General features: G+C 44.9%; 1 protein-coding gene across 2 annotated transcripts in view; it reads right to left on the bottom strand.

Annotated features, from left to right (window-relative positions):
• CIT (citron rho-interacting serine/threonine kinase) overlaps positions 1-26,150 on the bottom strand; it is a 205,349-nt gene that overhangs the window by 15,061 nt on the left and 164,138 nt on the right. Inside the window, exons 29-45 of one of the 2 annotated variants that reach the window (XM_030939374.1) lie at positions 21,640-21,780; positions 20,781-20,888; positions 18,989-19,151; positions 18,537-18,701; positions 14,193-14,330; positions 13,458-13,638; positions 13,191-13,282; positions 12,569-12,673; positions 12,154-12,323; positions 11,025-11,069; positions 10,516-10,596; positions 10,227-10,362; positions 8,217-8,356; positions 4,427-4,519; positions 1,997-2,105; positions 1,772-1,900; positions 802-882 (exon numbers count right to left, since the gene is read on the bottom strand). In XM_030939374.1, coding sequence (XP_030795234.1) covers positions 802-882; positions 1,772-1,900; positions 1,997-2,105; positions 4,427-4,519; positions 8,217-8,356; positions 10,227-10,362; positions 10,516-10,596; positions 11,025-11,069; positions 12,154-12,323; positions 12,569-12,673; positions 13,191-13,282; positions 13,458-13,638; positions 14,193-14,330; positions 18,537-18,701; positions 18,989-19,151; positions 20,781-20,888; positions 21,640-21,780 — 2,077 coding nt within the window. The remainder of the gene's footprint in view (positions 1-801; positions 883-1,771; positions 1,901-1,996; positions 2,106-4,426; positions 4,520-8,216; positions 8,357-10,226; positions 10,363-10,515; positions 10,597-11,024; positions 11,070-12,153; positions 12,324-12,568; positions 12,674-13,190; positions 13,283-13,457; positions 13,639-14,192; positions 14,331-18,536; positions 18,702-18,988; positions 19,152-20,780; positions 20,889-21,639; positions 21,781-26,150) is intronic. The other variant, XM_010368276.2, reaches the window with a different exon arrangement.

Below are 26,150 nucleotides of genomic sequence, written 5' to 3'. Positions count from 1 at the left end.
ACTTTTAGGAGCTTATAATCAGGGGGTGCTATCTGACAAGTGCAAAAGGAGTAGTACAAGGATGTTCATCACGGTGTTGTCTACACTTACAAACAAAACAGGCATGGCCTTACTGCTTTGCCTAATTAGAACTGGTTAAGTGAACAGGTGTTCAGCTATGCCATGGGACACTCTGCAGCCTTTGGAAATGACTGAAATAAATCCACAGGGAATTGGGCTCCTTTCTATCATGAGAGCCTAGCAAATAGTTCCCAGGGCTGGGGCTGTGGGCTGGTGAATCTGGCGTAGGCAGCTCTTCATCGAGTCTCAGAATCTTTCCATGAACAGTTCTCTGGGTGACTGTTACACATTGTGCTTGGTATCTAATGGAATTCACACGCATGGTGCTTAGACCAAAAAAAAAAAAATTTCCACGTGCAATTGCGGTTGTGGTTTTTTTTTTTTTTTTTTTTTGGTTTTTTGAGATGGAGTCTCACTCTGTGGCCAGGCTGGAGTGCAGTGGCACAATCTCGGCTCACTGCAACCTCCACCTCCTGGGTTCAAGCAATTCTCCTGCCTCAGCTTCCTGAGTACCTGGGACTACAGGCACACGCCACCACGCCTGGCTAATTTTTGTATTTTTAGTAGAAATGGGGTTTCACCATGTTGGTCAGGCTGGTCTCAAACTCCTGACCTCATGATCCACCCACCTCGGCCTCCCAAAGTGTTGGGATTACAGGCGTGAGCCACGGCACCCGGCTGCAATTCTTTTCCAGGACACCAGCCGCTAAAAGAGAAGCCCCCACACTGAGCCCCACATACCAAAGGCCAAAGGTAAGCGACTCCACTTGAGGTCGTCTGGGCGGCTACGTCTTCCGTAAGAATCCACGAACACTCCAAACTCTGCAAGGTGTCAAGAGCATGCGGGCATTAGCACAGCTAAGGGCAGGGGCATCAGTGACACACATGGTGATGGAAGAACGAGAAGCAGAGCCCAGGGACCCCTGACCAGATAGGACTGACTGTGAAAACCGGAGGCCCTCTGCTGAGCAGCTCTCAGCTTTATTAAAAATGAGGGACTTTTTAAATTTAATTTATTTTAATTTATTAAATTTTATTAAAGAAAGAGAACTCAAGTGAAAAGAAGGAAAGGAATAAGAGGAGGAGAGGGAAGAGAAAGAGAGAGAGAGAGAGGGGAATGAAGCGATCAGGAGGAAGGAGGACAGACAGGGAAAGACGGAAAGACTCAGGAAAGAAGGGGAGGGGAGGGGAGGAGGAGGGGGAGGGGGGGAGGGGAGGGAGGGGAGGGGAGGAGGAGGGAGGGGAGCGGGGGGGGGGAGGGGGGGGAGAGGAGGGGTTTGTTTAGTCGGGGTATTTCCGATTTCTTTTTGGTGGGGTTTTTCCCTGTTGTTTTTCTGGTTTTGCGGGAGGGGAGGACCAGAAAAAAGAAAAGTAAAAGTAAACAAGAAAAGACAAAGAAATGATGGGAGTTAGTGGGAGGGGGTATGAAATGAGGACAGAGGAAGAGAAAAGGGAGAGAAAGAAAGAGCAAGGGATGGACGAGGAAAAAACTGCCTGCTCTTTGGAGAGAATGTGATAGAGTTAGACCACGCTAGTATCTGGTGGTGGAGAGGAGACTCCCCAAGGGGACCTGGTGGTTCTGGAAGGACAGTCTCTGTACCCCCAGTCAGACCTATCCTGCCCCAGAGCTCCACATATCCTCCTCCAACCACTCATGGGTCCCTAGTGTCCATGAGGACCCAAAAGGGCAGCGGGCACAGCCACGACTCACCGTGGAAACACAGCAAGTACTCCTCTCGCTGCCCTGCACTGTTCACCTGCACGATCGAGACAGGGAAGCTGTTGGAAGAGGCGGCAAACACAGCAGGTGCCAAGGAATGGTCATTCTTATCCAGGAATTCTGTAAAGGCAGGCGAGAAGCGGGCTTCAGGAATGAGTTCTGAGTCTCAGTGCGGCCTGAGCCACGGGTGGGTGGGAAAGAGAAGGCGGGCCCTACCCTCCAGCGTGTACTGCTTCATGTCGATTTCGTAGAATTTATTGGTTCCAATGAGGATACTGTAATTGGTGAAGTGGATACAGCTGCAAGGCTCTGAGGTCTCTATCTCCTGAGACATGAGAGTAGAAGAGAAGGATGTGAGAGGTAACACAGGGCAGCCAAGGTCCACAGCTGTTCTGCTTCTGCCTACAGCATCTAGCCAAGCCCTGGAGAACATTGTCGCCAAGCTTGTTCACGTTGTCACAGAAAGTCATTCATCTTTTTTTTTTTTTTTTTTTTTGGAGACAAGGTCTCGCTCTGTCGCCTAGGTTAGAGTGCAGTGGTGCGATCATAGCTCACTGTAGCCTCAAACTCCTGGGCTCAAGCAATCCTCCCACCTCAGCCTCCCAAAGCATTAGAATTATAAGCGTGAGCCACTGCACACGCCCCATTCACCTTTCATGCCTCTCAGGATGAACAGTGATCCATTTGTTATCTCTTCCTATTGTTCCACGCAACCCAAAACCAAGAAAATAAGGTCAAACTGCAGCCAGAAAAAGGCAGGGTCAGAAACACCATTCCAGGCTGGGCACAGTGGCTCACACCTGTAATCCCAGCACTTTGGGAGGCTGAGGCGGGTGGATCACCTAAGGTCAGGAGTGGTGGTGCACGACTGTGATCCCAGCTACTCAGGAGGCCGAGGCAGGAGAATCACTCAAACCTGGGAGGCAGAGGATGCAGTGGGCTGAGATCGTGCCATTGCACTACAGCCTGGGTGACAAGAGCAAAACCCCGTCTCAAAAAAATAAAGAAAAAAAAAAAAAAAGAAAGAAACAGCATTCCAATGAAGAGACAGAACTTGAACAATACAACATTCTTATCAGAAGGAAAAAAAAGACAGGAAAAATACACCAATTATTAACAGTGGTGGTCAACAGCAATAGTTTGGGTTTCCTTCTTTTTGCTAGCTTCTAAGTTTCTAGTTCGAACCTATATTACCTATGCAGTCATCATCATGATCATCATTATTGACATGTTAATTATCTGCTTCCTGATTATTTTTAGTTGTTTTTAGGCCAATCCTAATGTCATCAAAAAACTAGACATACCTATTCAAAACGTGTGGCCAGGAATCATAAAGTAGCAATGATTTCTCAGAATTTAGTGAGCATTATCATCATCACTGAGTATTTCTTGGTCACCTACTAAGTATAGGAAAACTTTGAGGAAGCATGATATAGTGAAATGGTAGAAAAACAAAATCAAATGTCAGTTTTGGTCTCAACTTTGTAACTGAGGATCTTCTGCCAGCTTCAGTTGTCTTCCCTGAAAATTGGGAATAACTATCCCTGCTTTTCCGAACTGTGGGGAAAGGTGCTTGTAAAACAGCCATTCAGTCCCTGATAGGGTGGGCACTCAGCAAACACACAAACTAAACTAACACCACCTGCCCAGAACGGAACAGTTTCTCTAACAGGTAAAGACCCTTATATATTATTCACCCTTCATTTCCATTTTTTTTTTTTTTTTTTTTGAGATGGAGTCTTGCTCTGCTGCCCAGGCTGGAGTGCAATGGCACAATCTGGGTTCACTGCAACTTTCACCTCCCAGGTTCATGCAATTCTCCTGCCTCTGCCTCCCAAGTAGCTGGGATAACAAGCACCCGCCACCACGCCCAGCTAATTTTTGTATTTTGAGTAGAGATGCAGTTTCACCATGTTGGCCAGGCCGGTCTCAAACTCCTAACCTCAAGTGATCTGCCCTCCTTGGCCTCCCAAAGTGCTAGGATTATAGGTGTAAGCCACCGTGCCCAGCCTCATTTCATTTTTGAAACTAATCATGAAAGCACCAGAAATATATCAGGCTTAGAAGCAGTGGGACACTAGTAGGTAGGGACATCAGACAGCATTCTCCAGAAGCCAGGCAGATTTAAGGATCTAACACACATCTCGTCCACACTGCAGTCATCATCACAACTCACTCTGCTCCAAGGAGAAGCAGCTCCCTAATTATATACCAAAATAGTGCTAGCACTGGTTAGTCCAGAAGGTTATATTAATAGAAACTTCTAGAATTTGAGAAAGATTCTGAAAGGTGCTACCTGGGACTGCTAGCGTCTTGGAAAGTGCCCCCTTTTTTTCCCCACTGTTTTTTCCTATCAGTCAACTTTCTGTTCTAACAAAAGGCTGAATTCATCGCGCTCAATGCGGAGGCAGTTCGCAAATGGGAGGAGAAAAGCGAGGAGGGAAACCGCAGCTACTAGTGGCCCTGGAGGATCCTCCACAAAGGAAGGATCTCGCTCACGATAGAGGTCACCCCAGGCTGAAGGCCTGCAGGGTGGAAAGAACCCGGTACAGGTTGTGTCCCAAGACAGTGCACTTTCCACACTGGCTCGCTGAGAGGGCAGGACTGGCTTTCCCACGTTCAACCATGGTAAGGCCCGTGACTTACTTTCCGAATGCAGTATTTGCTGAGGTTTTCGTTGTAGCGGAGAATGACGACTTTGCTGGGCATGGCTGCACAGATGCAGAGCCCGTTCTCAATCTGAAAAGCAACCAAGAAAAGAAAAAGACTGTCACCAGTGTGAAAACAGCTGTGGGGCAAAACTAGGAAAAGCTCTCAAGCTCCGTGCTATTGATGATTCAGACCAGATCATTCTGTGTGGTGGGGGGAGGGCTGTCCTGCGCATTGCAGGATATGAGCAGTATCCCTGGCCTTGATCCACTAAATGCCCGCAGCACTTCTATCTGTGACAATCAAAAACATCTCGAGCCATTACCAAATGTCCCCTGGTAAGGCAGAATTACCCCTGGTCGAGAACCAAGGCTTTTACCTGGGATCCAGAGAAGGCCTCAGGGAAGCAGCTGACACCACACACCTTTCCCACCCATGTGCCTTCTGCTAGAGACCGAATCTTTTGACAAACTCACCTTGTGGGGATGGGGAGGAGACAGAATGAGAGAGGGGATAGGTGCTAAACGAATTTAGAGAACATTTCTTTTTTTTGAGACAGAGTCTCACTCTGTCACCCAGGCTGGAGTGCAGTGGTGTGATCTCAGCTCACTGCAGCCTCCACCTCCCGGCTTCAAGCGATTCTGCCACCTCAGCCTGCCAAGTAGCTGGGACTACAGGCGCGCACCACCATGCCTGGCTGATTTTTGTATTTTTAGTACAGATGGGGTTTCACCATGTTAGCCAGGCTGGTCTCGAACTCCTGGTCTCAAATGATCCACCTGCCTCAGCCTCCCAAAGTGCTGGGATTACAAGTGTGAGCCACCACACCCCGCCCAAATTTAGAGAAAATTTCAATCCAAAGGGAAAAGTTCTTAGCTAAGAACTCATACATGTGCAGAGTTCTACATCAAAACGCTCTTTTTCTAGAACAGCTGAAACCCTTTTACTTCTCCTGCTACAACCAGAAGTTTATCATTCACCAAATGAGGCTGACTGCTCAAATCAGTCCTGGCATAAGGTCAGCAGCTGGTACAGTGGGTGAATGAAGATGGGCCGGGATAAGGGAGGAATACACAGGAAAAGGGAAATTGTTAGCAATGTTCTATTTCTTGGACTGGGTAGTGAGTGTGTGGATGCTTATGACATTATTAGGCTTTATGGTTTACATATATATTCCATACATTTTTTGAACAGTTCAGATATTAGAATGAAAATAATTTCTAATTTAAAAAACAAATTTTTATTAGCTGGGCGTGGTGGCGCACACCTGTAATCCCAGTTACTCGGGAGGCTGAGGCAGGAGAATCACTTGAACCCGGGAGGCAGAGGTTGCAGTGAGCCAAGATCACATCACTGCGCTCCAGCCTGGGCGACAGAGTGAGACTCTGTCTCAAAAAAAAAAAAAAAAAAAAAAAAAACAACAACAACAAATTTTTGGCCAGGTGCAGTGGCTCATGCCTGTAATCCCAACACTTTGGGAGACCGCAGCGGGTGGATCACTTGAGGCCAGGAGTTCAAGACTAGCCTGGCCAACATGGTGAAACCCCATCTCTACTAAAAATACAAAAATTGGCCTGCCATGATGGTGCGCACCTGTAGTCCCAGCTACTTGGGAGGCTGAGGGGGGAGAATTGCTTAAAGCCAGGAGGTGGAGGCTACAGTGAGCCGAGATCGCACCGCTGTGCTCCAGCCTGGGTAACAGAGCAAGACTCTGTGTCAAAAAAAAAAAAAAAAAGTTGATCCAGCAACTGAATGAACAAATGTGCATTTGTGCTGTCTTCTGAAGGGCAAAACGCAATGGTTTTCAACAGCAGAATGCCAGTAGCCTCAGGGGGTCTATAAACACCTGATTCAGACTTCATTAAAGTTATACATGTACCGCAAATACTCTTTTTTATTATTTTCTACTTAGTTCAGGTGCACATGTGTAGGTTTGTTGTATCAATAAACTCATGGCATGGGGGTTTGTTGTACAGGTTATTTCATCACCCACGTATTAAGCCTGGTATCCATTAGCCATTTTTCCCGATCCCCTCCCTCATCCCACCCTTCACCCTCTGAGGGGCCCCAGTGTGTTTTGTGACCTTCTATATGTCCATGTGTTCTCATCATTCATCTCCCACTTATAAGTGAAAACATGCGGTATTTGATCTTCTGTTCCTGTGTTAGTTTGCTAAGGATAATGGCCTACAGCTCCATCCATGTTCCTGCAAAGGACATGATCTCATTCTTTTTTATGGCTGCATAGTATTCCATGGCATATATGTACCGCGTTTTCTTTATCCATTCTATCACCGATGGGCATTTAGGTTGATTCCCTGTCTTTGCTATTATGAGTAGGCTGTAATCAACATACGCATGCATGTGACTTTATAACAGAATGATTTATATTCCTTTGGGTATATACCCAGTAATGGGATTGATGGGTTGAAAGGTATTTCTGGTTTTAGGTTTTTGAGGAATCACCACACTGTCTTCCACAGTGGTTGAACTAATTTACACTCCCACCAATAGCGTATAAGTGTTCCTTTTTCTCCACAACCTCACCAGCATCTGTTATTTTTTGACTTTTTGATTAAAGAAGCAAACAAAGGTATTTTATGTGCCACTTTTCAATATGCCAGAAGCTACAAATTAATTAACTTGAGTTCTCATGAACCGACTGTTAGGTAAATGTCATGAATTTTGAATTTTTAAATTTCTAGCAATGAAACATACTTTCATTGAGTTCAGACATAGAGATCCATGTTAGTTTTTCTTAAGGTTCATCTCTCTCTCACTCACAGACACAGCAGACACACACACGCACATGCACACACACTTATTTTTAAATTATGGATCATCCTTCTAGTTTTGTTAATTTTATTCCCATTTTGCTCTCATTCATTTTAGATTCAAAACTTGTACAAATTTCATGGCTACACAAATTATTTCACGTGCCTAAAGAAGGCAAAAGAAATTTAACCTAGTTTGAGGATGTACAATTGTGAACGTTGTCAAAATCGAAATGGAGTCACCAATGTCAAGAAAACCCTGACATTAGACCAGGAGGAGGCCATGAAGAGAGGGTTCTCACACTTGTATACCTGATAAAAAAGAGACTCGACAAAAACCACAAAGGCCATTGCAATCTTTTTTTTTTTTCCCTCTGCCGCCAGGCTGGAGTGCAGTTGTATGCTCTCGGCTCACTGCAACCTCCACCTCCTGGGTTCAAGTCATTCTCCTCCTTTAGCCTCCCGAGTAGCTAGGATTACAGGCACGTGCCACCATGCCTGGCTAATTTTTGTATTTTTAGTAGAGACTGGGTTTCACCATGTTGGCCAGGATAGTCTTGAACTCCTGACCTCAAGTGATCCGCCTGCCTCAGCCTCCCAAAGTGCTAGGATTACAAGCATGAGCCACCGCGCCCCGCCAGGCCACTGCAATCTTACACAAAAAATACTTCTGCAAGGACATCTGTCCAGTGACTACCTGTCCAGCCTCAGACAAGCATCAGTCTTGTTATTAATCTTTGGAGCCAAGGATAATTATTTCAAAAAGATTATGGAATCCTCACTTACAAACCTCTGTCTTCCTTTATCTCCCTAGATACCCACATAGTTTACAATGGCATGTGTATTCCCATTGCAAAGCCCTGTTCCCAAATCAATCTCTTTTCTTTTAGAGAGCCCCTCTCTGTTTGTTAAGTTGACACTATCTTGAAGGTCAAATCAATGAGCTCTGTGGGAAGAGAGGTAGTGCCAATTTCCAGAACATTCCACCAGCTGAGACTCTGAGGGGAGCTTACCTTGCCAGCCCCAAACAAGTGGCAGCCCTTGACAGCTTCAAAAATGTTGGGTGAGATGTCGGGCTGGGCAGGCAGGTGGGACTGCGCCAGGGACTGTTTTACTTTCTTCACGTCCACAAGGCACAGTGCCCGCTCTTCTCCTGAACGGGAAAAGGAACAACCTCTCGTCAGTGTGAAGCCGTTAAGTAAAGGTACGGGATGGTGGTTCTAGTTCTAGTCACAAGTAATAGTCACAAGAGGCCACACAGATGATCTGAGTTTTCCACAAATCCCTATAAACACATTTTAGGTCCATGATTTATTTATTTATTTATTTTTAATTTTTGAGACAGAGTCTTGCTCTGTCGCCCACACTGGAGTGCAATGGTGCGATCTCGGCTCACTACAACCTGTGCCTCCCGGGTTCAAGCGATTCTCCTGCCTCAGCCTCCTGAGTAGCTGGGATTACAGGCGCGTGCCACCACATTGGGCTAATTTTTTTTTTTTTTTTGTATTTTTAGTAGCGATGGGGTTTCACCACGTTGGTCAGGCTGGTCTCGAACTCTTGACCTTGTGATCCACCTGCCTCAGCCTCCCAAAGTGCTGGGATTACAGGTGTGAGCCACCGTGCCTGGCCCAGGTCCATGATTTAAATCTAAGACAAAAACATTTGGCCTTTTAGTCAAGATTCTGAAGAGGGTGGAATTCTGCAGACATAAAATTGGAGAATGTGAACTGTACTTTCAAACATGCTCCCCAGGAAAGTAAAGAAAGAATGTGTAAGGGAGGAATGAGGGGGCATTCTATGAAAAAACAGGCTTAGACTATCCAAATTTGTGGATGTCAGGAGAGACAAAAGGCTGAGGAACTGTTCCAGATTAAAGGAGACTAGAGAGGCATGATTAAATGCAATACAAATTCTGGGACATTATAGAAGCCACAAGTAAAATCCAACTATGGGCAGCATAGTGGATACGTGTATTATAGTAAGGGTAAATTTCCTAAATGCAAAAATTATAGTATGTGAAACTATTCTATATGATACTCTACATGTGGATACATGTCATTATACATTTTTCAAAACCAACAGAACGTATACCACCAAGAGAGAACTCTAATGTAAACCATAGGCTTGGGGTGACAACGATGTGTCAGTGTCAACATGTCAATGTAGGTTCACTGACTGTAACAAACGTGTCACTCTGGTGGGGGATATTGGTAGTGGGGGAGGCTATGCATGTATGAGAATGGGGGTATATGGGAACTCTCTGTACCTTTCACCTGCTGTGAATCTAAAACTTCTCTAAAGAATAAAATAAGGAAGAGAGGGAGGAAAAAGAGCTGAGATTAAGAAAGGCCAGTTCTTGACCACAGTATGTCAGTCCCTGGATCCAGCCATGCCTGAAACAAGACCTAACTGTTGATATTTTAAACACTGCATCGATATATTATTGTTTTCCCCCTTTAAAAATAATGTCAGTAACACAGACAGAGAGAAATAAATTGTGCCCTGATTATGTGACAGAATGCCTTCAATCCTTAGGTTGATATACTGAAGAACTTGGCGTCATACCTGCAACTAACTCTCAAATGGTTCAGGAAAGTATGTGTGTGTATGTTAAGAAGAGAGGGAAAAAATTATGACAAAATATTAGCAAATGATGACTCTGAAGAGATCACAGAGTAACAGAGCGAGCAAGCTCTCAGAAGGTCACGACCCACAGTGGTGTTCTTGCAATCAGGACAAAGGGTTTGGCTTTAGTGAGTCTTTGAGGCTTAGAACTCTTCACTTGGCCTAACAGTGGGATGTTCTTTGGGAATGTCAGACTGTGCTAAACTGGATACTGGAAGGGAATTAAATCTGGACAGAGGGGGTCCATTAACTGAGGCTTGGGCATCTATGGGGACACAGAGATAAGAGCTACGACGGCTCGCGTCTACTATTTTGTGTTTTACGAGCATGAAACGTGGCTTCAACACATTGGCTTCCTTGAAAGTAAAGAAAAAGCACCATTGTCCTTGGCCTCACACCTGCTATCATGAGTAGCTTCTCCAGATCCTTGATAATATAAATTTGGAAGACTGCTCCAATTCCTGGGACATGCGTTAGGGAGTTTTTCAAGACATTCAGGGCGTAGAGCCCTTCCTCGGTGCCCACCAACACCACCTGCAAGGGCAGAAGTCCGAAGGCAGAACATAAGCACGGTCTTGTCACCAGAACAATCTCAAGTAAGAGCAACAAGGCCTCCATAGCCTTTTCTTTCTTGATGGGGTGTGACTGTAACCAGACACCAGCTGGCCATGCCCACACAAGCATTACCTGGTCACTGAAGGGCAGTGTGCAGTTCATGTCTAGACGGTCATCACCTTCCAGTTTCAGCAGGGAGTTTCCAAGCAATTTCTTTTCATAGGTGAAAGAAAAGAAAAAAAGAAGACGTCGTGAGGCTGATCTGTTTATGACCAAGCCATCCAGAGAGACCAAGAGAAGGTTAAGGCCCAGTCATTCCTGGAAATGCTCAGAAACACACATATGCTCTTAGCTCACCCCGTATTTTGATCTGAGCTCCAAATGCAAAATGTGAGTGCTATTGTTATCTCTGGGGCAGTTGTTAATTAGCATCTGAGTTATAACTTGGCTGGGATGCAGAAATAAGGGAGTGTAGTAGACATGGAAAGCTCTTCTGTGATAAGAAATAAGCTGAAGCTAAGGAGATTTCACCTGTGCAGGGTTAATAAGACACATGAAAGACTCCTTCCCCCATAAGGCTGCAGCAGAAGTGCAAAGGCACAGTGTTAGCAGCGAGCCAGCACGCCTCTGCATCTCTTTACCTGAACCCAGGCAGGCAGAAGCTCGTAAGAAACACAGTCTAGGGCCTATTGTACACATATTAACAAGGATTTCAGTAAAAGGCTCACGTGTGTAACGACAAACAAGTCATCCAAACAGGTCTAACCACTGAGTAAAGTTCTTTTCAGGAGGCTCGTGGTTAAGAATCCTCCAACTGCTAACACATAAAGTGTTTATTAGGAGTGAAGAGTCTGAAAAGAGCTGTTTGGTCTTCACTGGAGCAAACGCCAATGAGCAATGAGCACTGTTTGTATCCTGGAACATACTAGGTGGGGTGATGCCAATCACAGCACACCTACGTTTCTAACAGTTTAAGGATAAGTAGGACTCCAAACCTGCCTACGGAAGAGCAAATACTGCAAAAACAACTGAGATGCTTATGAAAAGCCTTTCTGGAGGGGACGCAGCTGCCAGCAGCCTATTGTGCTGCTTCGTGGCCAAAGTGTTTCTAAACTCAAGTCTTCAAACCAGACAAACTCATTTGAGTAAACAGGAGAGAGGATTTCCTTATAAGTACACTTGCTGTTGCATCGCCACAACCAAGGTCTACAATGCCACCAGAGCAGCTACCAATGCCAATTCCCCCATTCTTTTTCCTTTGTTTTGTTTTCACAGTCCATGTCTCACTCTGTTGCCCAGGCTGGAGTACAGTGGCACAATCATAGCTCATTGCAGCCTCAAACTCCTGGGCGATCCTCTGGCCTCAGCCTCCCTACTAGCTGGAACTACAGGTGCATGTCACCACACCTGGTTTTCTTTCTTTCTTTTTATAAGAGATGGGATCTTGCTATCTTGCCCAGTCTGGTTTCAAACTCCTGGACTCAGGTGATCCTCCCACCTTGGCCTCCTGGATCACTGGGACCACAGGCATGAGCCACCGCATCCCTGATTCCCACATTCTAAATGGCTCATGATGCCACACAAGCTGCCTTGGCACTTGTGCCTTCTTCACCACCAGACTCCTGGCCATGACACAGTCTAGAGCCATCAGCCCTCAGAGAGGGAGCCCGAGGAGAATCAAGATGGCCAATGGGATTCTCGTTGTTAACACCAGTTACCAAGTCAGCCCCCTTTACAAAGACAACCTCCAGGGCCCGTTTTCATACTCACAGCATCGGCTTCTGCTTTTTCCCTAGAAACTCTCCCACCTGCGACAACTGATTCTAAGGCGGTGACCCAGCGCTGTTTGTCAGGGAAGCTGGGAGCTAGCAAGTAGAGGGTTCTCCCGGGCCAGCAGGTGGTGTGCGGGTGAGATTCCATCTTCAGTATGTATGGGACATCTAGGAGATTTCACAGAGAGCACAGGATTGGGTGTGGATTTCCCCCCATTCCCACTGGGAGGGACGGCTCTGAGAGATCAAAGTTCCCACCAAACCACGCAAATCCCAGTTACCACCAAGGCGGGGAGCGGAGGAAGATGGGCCTCCTTTGCAGAGCCAATCTTCCCTGTACCACCCCTTCTGTCCCTGCTGATTGGCCAAGCCCGGCCCACCTCCAGGGCGGGGCTCCTCCGGCTCCTCCTCACCTGCTTTGGCTGTATTTGCGAGTTCGGAAGCACCAACGGCACCATGAATAGATACATCCCCGTCGGGAAGGCACAGCTCAAATTCTTCCACCGGCCTCTGTCCAGCTTGGTGCAAAGAGGAAGGGCAGAAAGAAAAACAAAAGAACAGGAACAAGAACAAGGGGAGAAGAGAGGAGAAGAGAAAGCAAGAGAGACAGCAAGGGAGAAAGAGACAGGGTACGTGTGTAAAGAGAGGCGCACGAGAACAAGGAAGGGACAGAGGTGTGCAGAGAAGGCAGAGAGGGAAGATAAAAAAAAATAAAGTGTGTCAGATGAGTAGCACAGTCAAATTTCTGATGACGATGCGGATTTATGGGTTAGTTGACTGAGGCAGAAGTTCTCGGAAGGTGTATTAGCAGGTGGAATCTTCAGGGCAGCGCCCTGCGGGTTCTTCAGGGGGGAGACCTATAGATGTGAGTATCGCACCAATAACCTTTAGAGAAGTCATTTAGTTTGTAAGTTTCAAAAATGGAAAAGCGTAGAAGGCTTGCAAGGCAGTCCGAAAACCAAAGCCTTCGCGCCAGCACTGGGGAGACCTGGGTTAGCCACGTGCAATGACCTTCCCCCTGAATTATTAATTTACCTTCTCTGGCTTCATTGTCATAAATGAGGACTTTAGATCCCTCCAGGACAATGTACTTCCTGTCCCAGCCTTGCTGTCCTCGTTTGTTATTCCTGGGGAAAGCAAGATGGAAAAGAAAAATGTCTGAACTCAGAAGAATCATCAGGCTGGAGGATGGGATGAGGGGGTGGCAAAATTCCTAGAAAAGCCACTTCCCTAGAAAACATCAGGGACAGGAGTGGCTTGTGGCCAGCACCTGCTCCAGCCCAAGCCACCCTGCCACGGTACCTGGGCACCTTCATCCACCCTTCCAGGTGCAAGCTGCTGCTGGGCTCCTTGGTCTGGAGACCCGGGGAGTTCATTTTGTCACGGCAGAAGGCCTCAGTGAAGTGTGTGGCGTATTCGGCAGGCAGGCCGCAGGTGGCTGGCAAGCACGTGGAGCACTTGGGGTGACACATCACCTGACATTCTAGGGAAGAACAGTGAGCAACATGAGGGCAGGCTCAGCTGACCCCGGACCCTTCCCTCCCTCTGCCAGCCAACCCCTGGGCTTCTCCACCCCAGCTAGGCCCAGAGAATCTGGCCCTGACTTGCAGGTAGTCTCCTGAGCTTCCCCTGGTGCCAGGCCCCTGCAGAAAGGGGAAACAAAAGTGCCAAGTGCTCTTGATCCAGTTTTCCAGGCTTCAATCCAGGCTGCCCACAAACAGGTGTGCAAAGAACATACTTGCATGTTTCAGTTGGAGCCAGCGGAAAGGTAGGGAGAGACCAGCCTGACAAAAAGGGGCTGGAAATTAGCAGCCTAAGTGCCTAAGGCACTTTGAGCAGCAGGTTGGAGTCATGAGCTGCAGACATATATAAACTCGCAGCTTCAAAAGGGGGAAATAGCATCCTCCCACTGAAATAAGAAGCTCAAAAATGAATGCACTACATGATGAGTTAGAAAAAAATCACCTCCACCTGATAGACTTTTTTTAGCTGGAGACACACAGGTGCCCAGCACAGATGCACAACTGCTGATCTTACCGAGACATTTGGATGCTTGGCGTCCAAAGTGCACGGTATCCAGACACACAGCACACTTTGTGGCTCGCATGTTCAGTCCTACGTTGAATCGGTGAGGAATATTGTGGTGCATGCGTTCCTTAAGACGCCGACTAAATTCTGGAGGAAAATGTTTTAAAAAATCATTAGAGTACTGCAAACGATCCCATCAGGAAAGTGAAAAGACAACCCACAGAAAGGGAAAAAACACTTGCAAATCAAATCTCTGATAAGGGACTCATATCTAGAATATATAAAGAACTCTTACAACTCAATAATAAAAAGACAACCCAATTTTTAAATGGGCCAAGAATTTAAATAGACACCTCCCCAAAGAGGATAAATGGCCAACAAGCACATGAAAAGATGCTCAACATTATTAGTCATTAGAGAGATGCAAATCAAAACCCCAAGCAGACACCACGTCACAACCACTAGGATGTCTACAGTCTAAAAAAAGGAAGGCAAGTGTTGATGAGGATGTGGAGAAACTGGAACCCTCGCACATTCCTGGTGGAAGTCAGTCTGGTAGTTCCGTAAAAGGTTAAACATAGTTACCCCAGGAACCAGCAGTTCCACTCCTAGCTATATACCCAAGGGGACTGAAAACATATGTACCCACAAAAATCTGTACATAAGTTGTTCACAGCAGCATAATTTATGACAGCTAAAAAGTGGAAACAACCCAAATGTCCATCAAGGGTGATGTGGTTTGGCTGTGTCCCCACCCAAATCTCATCTTGAATTGCAGCTGCCATAATTCCCATGTGTTGGGAGGGACCTGGTGGGAGATAACAGAATCATGCAGGCAGTTTCCCCCATACCGTTCTTGTGGTAACGAATAAGTCTCATGAGATCTGATGGTTTTATAAGGGGAAACTCCTCTCACTTGGTTCTTATTCTCTTTTGCCACTGCCATATGAGACGTGCCTTTTGCCTTCCACCATGATTGTGAGGCCTCCCCAGCCACATGGAACTGTGAGTCTATTACACCTCTTTTTCTGTGTAAATTACACAGTCTCGCGTATGTCTTTATCAGCAGTGTGAAAATGGACTAATGAAAACAGATTAATGGATAATCAAATGTGCCATCTACACAATGGAATATTATTCAGTCATGAAAGGAATGAAGTTCTGATACATGCTACAACATGGGTGAACCTTGAAAACATTACATTCCATGAAAGAAGCCAGACACAAAAGGTCATATGCAGTATGATTCATCTAAATGAAATGTCTAAGAGAGCAGATCGACAGAGACAGAAAGTAGATTGGTGGTTGCCAAGAGGAACATTAGTGGAAGGAGAATGGGGGGACCGATAATGTGTATGGAGTATTTTTTGGGTGGGGGTGCCAAAATTGTTCAAAAGTTGGAATGTGATGAGGGTTACACGACCCTATAAACTTACTGAAAAAGACTGAATTGTACATTTTTAATGAGTGAACTATATGGTATGCAAATTACATCTCAATAAAACTGTTAAAACCATTAGAACAGGTTAGTTACAGATTTTGAAACTATTAACACTAACAGATGCATCTAGATTTATAAGACTCAACTTAAAATCTCCATTATCCGGTTATTAGGAATCAGGCTTTGTTTAAGAACATGTTACTGGTAGGAGATTGACTGACTATATAATGGCATAGATGTCTGTGGGCATAAAGAAACATTAGCTTTTAAATCAATTGTTTGTAAATATTTTAGTTGTGAAAGCTTTGTTTTCCAGATGAAATCATATATCTAGAGCTTTTCAGAATCCAGTTTAAAAAATCACTATTATGAATTATAGAATTTCTAATTATCAAATATATTAAACAACTGAAGAATTCTTTTATGTCAAGTTTTTCCATGAGTAAATCCCTTTTGTTCAAAATACAACTTTTATGAATATAAGAATTTATGGATGAAATGTAAATATAAGAACAGATTCTTACATTTGTATTCCAGACTGTTAAAATTAAGAAGATTAGCTGGGTGCAGTGGCTCATGCCTGTAATCCCAGGACTTAGGAAGGCAGAGGCGGGAGGACTGCTTGAGCCCAGGAGTTCAAGACCAGCCTGGGCAACATAGCAAGACCCTGTTCTCCACAAAGAGGAAAAAAATTTAACAAGATTGATTTTTTTTCTCCATGTAATAGGCACCCTCTCAACAGTGACCTAACTAATTAGAAGCAACTTTCAATGTAGTAATCCCCACTTATGCTCAGGGGATACATTCCAAGACCCCCAATGGATGCCGGAAACCACGGATGGTACTGAACCCTGTATATACTGTTTTTTCAATCTGATAACCAAGACAGCTACTAAGTGACTAATGGACAGGGAGCAAATATAGTGTGGATATGCGGGACAAAGGGATGATTTGCATCCCAGGCAGGATGGAGCAGGACTGTGTGCAATTTCCTCATGCAACTCGGAACGGCACTCAATTTAAAACCTAATAATTGTTTTTTTCTGGAATTTTTCATTTAATATTTTTAGAGCACAGATAACCACATAACTGAAACCACAGGAAGGGAAGCCCTGGATAATAGGGGACTACTATGGAAAGAAAATGTCAGTATCCAAATTTCTGAATCCAACTCTGGTAGAACCATTAGAACAGGTTAGTTACAGATTGTGAAACTATTTTAACATTAACAGATGCTTCTAGATTTATAAGGCTCAACTTAAAATCTCTATTATCCAGTGATTAGGAATCAGGCTTTGTTTAAGAACATGTTACTGGTAGGAGACTGACTGACTATACGATGGTAGGCTCTCCTTACAACATCACCCCCCTTCCTTTCTTGGAAACGTGCAAGGAATAAATAACAGGAATGCACTTTGAAACTGTTTCGTGCAATATACGTGAAGGAGCAATATACTGTAGTATTATCACTATTCAGGGAAGTTTCAGTGGACACCATAGCCAGAAGCAATGCTTTCCTCTATCTTGTCACCACCATTTTAATGACTTTAAGATTAAAGCTCTTTGGCTGGGCGCAGTGGCTCAAACCTGTAATCCCAGCACTTTGGGAGCCCAAGGCAGTTGGATCGCTTGAGGTCAGGAGTTCAAGACCAGCCTGGCCGACATGGTAAAATCCTATCTCTACTAAAAACATAAAAACATTAGCCGGGCATGGTGGCTCATGCCTATAATCCCGGCTACTCAGGAGGCTGAGGCATGAGAATCGCTTGAGCCTGGGAGGCAGAGGTTGCAGTGTGCTGAGATCATGCCACTGCTCTCCAAGCCTGGGCGACAGAGCGAGACTCTGTCTCAAGAAAAAAAAAAAAAGCTCTGTGATTCAAGGAGTTATATATACACAGGAGGAAGAAAATAACTTCTGGCTAAAGAAAAACAACAGCAACAAGAAAACGCCATCTGGTTTACAACCAAAACAGGCTTGATTGCAATGCCATGATGCTAAACCACAGCTCTACCCTAGTGTTCCTAAGACATTCCAAACCAGCTTCCTTGGCCTTTTCTTAAGTCCTTTTAATCTCTAGGTAAACAGAGTACGTTTGAGACCAGAAAGAGAACTCCTCACACTGGTAGAAATATACATTGGCACAAACTACCAATACTCAAAATGTACATGACCTTTAACCCAATGATTCATTTCCCAGGAATTTCTCCAAGCACAACACCCACAGAGGCACAGGATGTCCTCTGCAAGGTGTTTACAGTAACAGGGGATTGGAAACAACCTAAATGGCCATTAACAGGAGCCTGGTTTAACAGGTGAATTGCGTGCTCACACTACAGAATACTGTGTGGTTCTCTGAAAGAATGGGGTTGGTCCTTATGTACTAATATGAAACCTCTAAGATAGCACTTTAATGAAATGAAGGTGTCTTGCAGTGTATACTGTAGTGGGCTATGATACTTATAAAAGAAAAAAGTCCTGAGAGATGTGCTTATTTTTTCTTGTTTTTGTTTCTGAGATGGAGTTTCACTCTTGCTGCCCAGGCTGGAGTGCAATGGCTTGATCTCGGCTCACTGCAACCTCTGCCTCCCAGGTTCAAACAGTTCTCCTGCCTCAGACTCCCAGGTAACTGGGATTACAGGCACGCGCCACCACGCCCGGCTAATTTTGCATTTTTAGTAGAGATGGGGTTTCTCCATGTTGGTCAGGCTGGTCTTGAACTCCCGACCTCAGGTGATCCGCTCACCTCGGCCTCCCAAAGTGCTGGGATTACAGACGTGAGCCACCGCGCCCAGCCAAGACTGACTTTTTAATCTTTATCCCCTAGTATTACTTGTAATTTTTACCATATGCCTGCATGTCTTAGTCAACTAAAAAGAAATTTCCATACAACAACGGCCCCTTGAGAACGTACCCTCTGGAGTTGAAGACTCCTTTCTGCGGCTGGATGGCGGGGCCAGCAGGCTCATGGCACTGGGCTGGTGCTCTGGTGACCGCACGATGGCGGACATGGCGATCTGCTGCCTCGCGGTGGCTGGCGTGGATGGGTGTGGGTGGTCCGTCGCTTTGCGGTGGGCAGCTGCAGAGAGACCAGGACAATGCCTTTTGGTTAGCTGCGTAGCCTAGAGAACCAAACCAAGCGGACTGTCCCTGGGCTGTCTTTCAAGGACCCGAGACCAAAAGAATATGCGTCACATCAACTTGGCAACGCACTGGGGCTGTACGTTTTTCAGACATGGGATGTCTGGTCTGAAAGCATATGGGCCATAAACAGACACTGAACTAGTTAGTCTTGGCTGATCTCACTGAGATCAATCCTCTGCCTTTTCCATAGCCTTGAGCACTTTGGAGAGAGTGTGCCCCTACCTTCCTCCCGGGCGGACCGGAGCTCGATGCGGGTCTTCTGAAGGGCTTCCTCTAGCTCTGCACAGCGAGCTTTCTCCTTTTCCAGGGCCAGCTTCAGCTCATTGTACTGCAGAGGAACCTGTGTGGGCAAAGCAGGGTCCTCTTTCCGTCGACTAAATAAACCCTAGCAATGGAAACAGAGATATTTCCTAACTCCTGGAAACTGGCACTTGAAACTAGCTAAAGGAAATCTGACTCGGGAAGAGCAAACCACAAAAGCCAGGAGCATACTCACTGTAAGTGTATTTAGTAAAAATGGCATGTGAATTGGGGGAAGGGTAGGCTGAGCCACAGCCCGTTCCAGTCGGCTGAAAAAAATAGGGGTGCGGAAGTTTTCACCAAGAGGATTAAAGATGCTTGAATGGCCACCACCTCTTCCTTTAGCATTGCCAAGACAGGAGAGTCATGTCCTGAGTCTTTCCCATTCAAAAAATGGAATCAGGAGAGTATGGAGTATGGAGTCAGGAGAGATGGTTCAGAGGTCACTCTTGCCTTGAAATATGTCTCATGATGCTCAATTACAAGACACAGAGATGAGTGTTTTGTAAAAGGAAGCAAAATTTTAAAAGGAATGCTAAAATGAGGTCAAAACAAGGGGCTTACTCAAAAAAAAAAAAAAACGCAAATGAAAATATTTACTATACATGGAAAAAAAGGAAAAAATAATGCAACTTAAAAAAAAGTTAACTAAAAAAAAAATAACAAATGGAAACACCCTAACTAAATCAAGTGACATAACCAGATAACAGTTCACTGCTAAAATAAAAAAAGATTAAATATCATAAGCATAACAACCATATACAGTCACGCAGCATGCAAGAAAATCCTTCCCATGCAGCCAACGTCTAGTGGGAGGCGGCCTTTGAATGTTGTGCTCATCCCCTTACAGCGAAGACAGCATCGGAAATACTGAGATAACTGTCATCTTCAGCCCTCCACTCCTTCCTCCTAGGTATTCTAAGTCATCAAGGCCTCTCCTGTAAAACCACTGCCACTGCCACTATGGTAGGCTTCTGCATTTGGAAGGAAACTGCAAGCTCCTTTGAAACTTTTCTTGGAACTGAGAACACCTGGCCAAACCTAGTATGAAGGCTTTAGTGGGAAAAGCATGTATAGATTGGGCTTATGAAAAACAGTCTTCTCATGTGCACTATGTATAACCCTGCCCCTGGTTTGTAATTCGTCTCTTACGATCTAAAAGGGATGTTCAGTATTTGGCAGAGGGGAGAAGTGTCCAGTCAGACATTTCAGGCAGGTCACTCCAACTCCCTGAGTTCTAGTCTCTTTCTGAGCCAGTCAAAAGGACTGGACTAGATCACTGTTAAAGTCCTTTCTGGAGTGTGGTATGATAGACCTGAGCTGCTGAAGCCCCATACTCGTGACTTGCTAAACCCCTCTGGAGTCATGTATGCATGACTTAGGTATAAATCTTTCTCTCTGCATACACCCCCTCTGCTCCAGCTGCTGTGTGTGTGGGCTGGAGAGGGATGACTTCTTTAACAGAGAAAGATACTACGATTTGAATGACCATAAACAAAAAGTAGTTTGTTACACTTGATCAATGATATCTTTCGATCAGACCTATTATAATTATCTCAAAATCTATTTTTCAACCCAAAATAAAACCAAAATAAAAAAGAAGTGTACTTTGTTTTCTCCTATGTTTCTATGATGATATATCGCAGTGGTGTGCACTGAGCCACGAATGATGAGTGAAACTGACAATTCCCACTTTTCAAACACTTAGACTCACCTTTTTCTTTTTAGCAGGTTGGTCCATTTTGGCTTGCAGAAAATCGATGAGTTTGGTTTGTTGAGAAATAGTGCCTTCCATTTTCACCTTTTCATGAGAATAGAGAACCTAAAATTCAAGAAAACACACTAACCTCAAACCTAGACAGAAGTCTACTTTTAAAGTTGGTACTTTAAGAAACTAAACAGTGAAGCTGTTAGGATGCTAACATATGAAAATTCAACACGAACAGTACTGAGTCGGTATTTATTTAGTCCGAATTTTACTGCAAAGGAGAAAAAAGATGTATTTATAGATAAATATTGTGAAAAAGTAAAAATAGCAACAGGTTCATTGTAGGTCATGGTCACTATAGAAATCTTCCAACTTCTCTGAATGTTTGAAATCTTTGAAAATAAAATCTTGGGGAAAATACACACAATATGCAGCACAAAGATACCGACCATTTTACCAGATGACTCTACCATCATGCTTTGCCTCTGCAGACCATTTTATTTATTTATTTACTTATCTGTTTGTTTGTTTGTTTGTTTTCTTGAGACAGTCTTGCTCTGTTGCCCAGGCTGGAGTGCAGTGGCGTGATCTCAGCCCACTGGAACCTCCACCTCCTGGGTTCAAGCCATTCTCCTTCCTCAGTCTCCCGAGTAGCTGGGACTACAAGCACCCGCCACCACGCCCAGCTAATTTTTGTATTTTTAGTAGAGATGGGGTTTCACCATGTTGGCAAGGCTGGTCTTGAACTCCTGACCTCAGGTGATCTGCCCACCTCAGCCTCCCAAAGTGCTGGGATTACAGGCATGAGCCACTGAGCCCAGCCGTGCAGACCATTTTTAAGCAGATTCCCTCTGCCAGTCCTCACCTGAATGTTTTCCAGCTGATACTCCAGGTCACTTCTTTCTGTCTTCAGCAGATCAGCCCGATCTAGAGCTTCTTGCAGTCCTTGAGTCAGACGGAAAATGTGATTTTTCTGCAGGTCCATCTGCTGCTGTAATTTGGCTTGCTAGTGGGGAGAAGGGCCAGGGAAATGCTTGATACTGCACACAATACAATTTGTTCCCCCGCTGTTCCTATTTCAAACTAATTTCAGGCATGGCACCAGAAGTACAGCTTTCGAAATCATCTCAATTCAGAATTACCAATTGTCATCTATTCCAAAAGGATGCAAGCACAGTTAAAATGAATTTGCACAGAAACCTCTGCCGGCCAACAAGTCCCAAGATCCCTACCGTCACAGGAAGTCCAGGCTGCAGGGTTGGCCTTCCCAGAGTTCCAATTGAGGATATTTTGATACATTAAGGTGAGGATATTTTGGATGGCATAAGCCATCCGAGTTGACATCTAAAGCAGTTCGACTCAGTGCCATGACAACTAAGGTCCAATGTGTCTTTATTTTTTGTTTTCAAGATCTTAATCATTGCTATGAGAAATTACTCCATGCATGCAGTGTGATATACACAAAGAGAAATCACATCATCCCTTACTTAATAAGTGCCCCATCAGGGTGAGAGACCCCAACAAGTACATGAATAGCCACAATCACGGGAGATATTTCTACAACGTCAGGGGAAAAGAAGAAGAAGATCCCAGAAGTACAGAGTGTTGGTAAAACCCAGAAAAGAAATTCAATTGAGTATACTGAAAATAGTTTTGTGCTGTAAATCTCGCTCCAATTTTTATAATGGAAGTTAACAGAAAACAGGACAGGCTATAAAGATGTTGGTTTTGTGGTTCTTTTTCCTAAAACGCATCCGTTTCTAAAAAAGCAGGAGAGAGCCGGCATCCTGATGAGACGGTGCTTGATTTTATTCAAACCCTGGATTATAGCTTAACAACACTTACTGGGGCCCAAACAATCTTTTCCCTGGTAGCCTGGGTCCTCTGCAGACTTAGGGACAGAGAGCTACTCAAAGCACTAAACATCACCACTGGAGATTCCCAAAGGCCTATGGCAGCCCCCAAACTCCTCCATCCCAGCAGGCCCAGAGCCAATGATAATCTCAGAATTTCCTGGCCCTCAGAATTTCCTCTGGAGAGGAAAAACCTCTGTTTTTCTTTCCATTTACATTCCTCACCTGCCCTTCCTCTTAACAGGCAGCTGATTCCCTAAGGCATTGTGCTGCAGTAGAAAGACCTGGATGGTGGATTCTTACAGACCCTGGTTTAAATCCTGACTTTCACACTTCCCATATCACTGATACCTGTTAAAGTCTGTATTTATCACCTCTCGGAGCCTCAGTTTCTTCATCTGACAGTGGGTATACTAGCTTGCCTCACTGGATGACATATTGAACACAGTGCCCAGTATACAGCAGGTGCTTACTGAATGTTTGTCCTCTCCATCTCCTTTGTCCTTCTTTCTTCCCTCCATTCAGTTAAGGTGCTCCCTCTCATCCTCCCATCTGCCTTTCTCTAACAACACTGCCACAAACCAAGAGCTACCAACTAAAGATCACCTGGGGCCGGGCACAGTGGCTCACGCCTGAAATCCCAGGACTCTGGGAGGCTGAAGTGGGAGGACTGCTTGAGCCCATGAGTTCAAAGTGGCAATGAGCTATGATTATGCCACTGCATTCCAGCCTGGATGACAGAGCAAGACCCTGTCTCTAAAAAAATAAAAACAAAAATTAAAAAAAAAAAACAAAACCATTTGGCCGATGTGTGTAACCTGGAATTTCTCAATCAAACCACAGAGCCCCCTAAAATACAGGAAGAAAGGAAAGAAACAGCTAAGATACCCTCCTCCGCAGCATGAGTGATTTCTTCTGCAAATTACCCTCTTTAGTTTCTTCCCACTATTTTAGGACAACATTAATTACTAGGCAGAAACCAGAGAAACAAGTGCTGGGGACGAGAATCTGTTTGGTGACAGCCGAGCCCAAAATATTTTTCTAGAATAAACACATCAACTGTCCATTAGCTTTCCAAGAAATAGGTTGGTTAAAGTAAGCGGGGCATTTGTACTCTTTGAAAATGTTTTTCAGAAGCATTTACCTGCTTCCCAGAAAGAAGCAAACAGAGGTATATTCATGGTCCAGTGTTAGACTGAAAGGGGGGCCTTAGCTGTGTGTTTAGACCTGTCCAACCATTTTACAAGGGTGACAGGAAACTGGCAGGAAGAAGAACAAAGGGGCTGTATGACAGAACAAGAGCGTGAAACAACCCCAGTGGGCTGGAAGAATGGATCAAGACCAACAAGAAAAACTTCAGTAGGATGGTAATTTTTAAATTGTCAACGGAATAAATATAGAACATAAAGACGTTTTTAAGAAAAAGCAAACTTGTGGGCCGGGCGCAGTGGCTCAAGCCTGTAATCCCAGCACTTTGGGAGGCCGAGACGCGTGGATCACGAGGTCAGGAGCTTGAGACCATCCTGGCTAACATGGTGAAACCCCGTCTCTACTAAAAAAATACAAAAAACCTAGCTGGGCGTGGTGGCGGGCGCCTGTAGTCCCAGCTACTCGGGAGGCTAAGGCAGGAGAATGGCGTAAACCCGAGAGGCGGAGCTTGCAGTGAGCTGAGATCCGGCCACTGCACTCCAGCCTGGGCGACAGAGCAAGACTCCGTCTCAAAAAAAAAAAAAGAAAGAAAGAAAAAAAAAAAAGAAAAAGCAAACTTGTGGAAAGGTAGGTAATGATTTAACAGACCAATGGTGTCAGTGATGTGATCAAAACTACCCAAAGGGCCCAGGTAATTGGGAGGTTTAGAGCCCAGTATGGAGATGGAAAGATTCCAATGTATTCAGTGCTATTCAGACCACATGGACTTGTAGAAACTCTCTGTGGAAAGACAAATCTACCAGAAAAGAACATCCAAAGCTTGAGGGGATCTAAAATGTTTCACTTTAAAAAAAGAAGGTGGCCGGGCGCAGTGGCTCACTCTTGTAATCCCAGCACTTTGGGAGGTCAAGGCAGGAGCATCACTTGAGCCTAGGAGTTTGAGGCCAGCCTAGCCAACATAGGGAGCCCCCATCTATACAAAAAAACTTGAAAAAATAAAAGAGAAGGCAATTTGGAGTGGGAGAGCTATTTGGATAGCTAGTTGACTATCATAGAGATAATAAAACTAGTTATCTCGCAGGAACGTTGCAAGGACCGTAAGAGTTAATTCACGTAAAGTACTCAGAGAGTCAGTCACATGGTAAGTGCTAATTAAACCTTCGTTATTTTAATTATTAATCAAGTAATCTATTAATCAATATTAATCTCTCATTTTGGTTGGAGATATCAGACTACTTTCTAATTTCATGTGTTTCAACGTAATAGAACCAGTGGGTAAAAGTGCAAGGTTTCGGTTCCACATAAGAATGTTCTAAGAATGAGAGTTGCTGGAAAATGGGTTGGGATGTCCAAAGTCATTGTATTTAGGCCAAGGTTCAACGGGGAGTGTTGGGGAAGGGATCTTCTACCTTGGATGAGAGATGAATTTGACCAGGACTAGCAACTGGACTTTGATCACTGGTGTTACTTCCAATGAACTGCTGGTGGCTATAAAGTGTCATGTTGAGAAAGCTTCTGAAGTCATTTTGGGCCCAGGAGGAAAAATGTGAAAGAAAGATCCATTAGTAAAGTTTGTCAGGAGCAGGGATAAAGGGAACAGTGCTGGAAATTCAGACTGGATAATATAAAAATTCTTTCAATTCTGAGACTTTGATTCTGGCTCCATTTAAAAGTCTCCTTACAGGCTGGGCATGGTGGCTCATGCAATAATCCTAGCACATTGGGAGGCTGAGGTGGGCGGATCATTTGAGCCCAGGAGTTCAAGACCAGCTGGGCCAACATCGTGAAACCTCATCTCTACTAAAAATACAAAAAATTAGCTGGGAGTGGCGGTGTATACCCGTAATCTCAGCTACTCGGGAGGCTGAGGCAGGAAAATCACTTGACCCTCGGAGGTGGAGGTTGCAGGGAACCGAGATCATGCCACTGCACTCCAGCCTGGGCAACACAGCAAGACTCCGTCTCAAAAAAAAAAAAAGAGAGAGAGAAATAAAAAATAAAAGTCTCCGTACCTACGAAGAGGACACTTAGGTGGAAACCTTGGGCACATATGCTTATACAGCACACACCAACTGGGAGGCCCAATCACAAAGTGGGTGATAAAGAGCGTTCTTTGTTCCAGAACGGCTTCAACTGTTGCAGAAATCCGCCTCAGGCTCAATGTCAGCCAGATGTCTGTGCTCAAAAATCTTTCTGTGAGGAACATCCTGGGAAACTGGAAATGTTCTCATGTAGGTTAGAAGTGAGAAGGAGGGAACTGGATCGGGATCCCGGCACTCTATTCCTAGAGTCGTCACTGACTCACCACATAACCTTGGACCAAAGTACTGAGCTGTCAGGGCCAACTCGCCCTCTCAGAAGGAAAATAGGACAG

This window comes from Rhinopithecus roxellana, chromosome 10 (genome assembly GCF_007565055.1).
Source record: "Rhinopithecus roxellana isolate Shanxi Qingling chromosome 10, ASM756505v1, whole genome shotgun sequence".
Classification (NCBI taxonomy): Eukaryota; Metazoa; Chordata; class Mammalia; order Primates; family Cercopithecidae; genus Rhinopithecus; species Rhinopithecus roxellana.
Note: the sequence above shows the minus strand (reverse complement) of the source record. Positions and strands in the feature narration are given on the sequence as shown.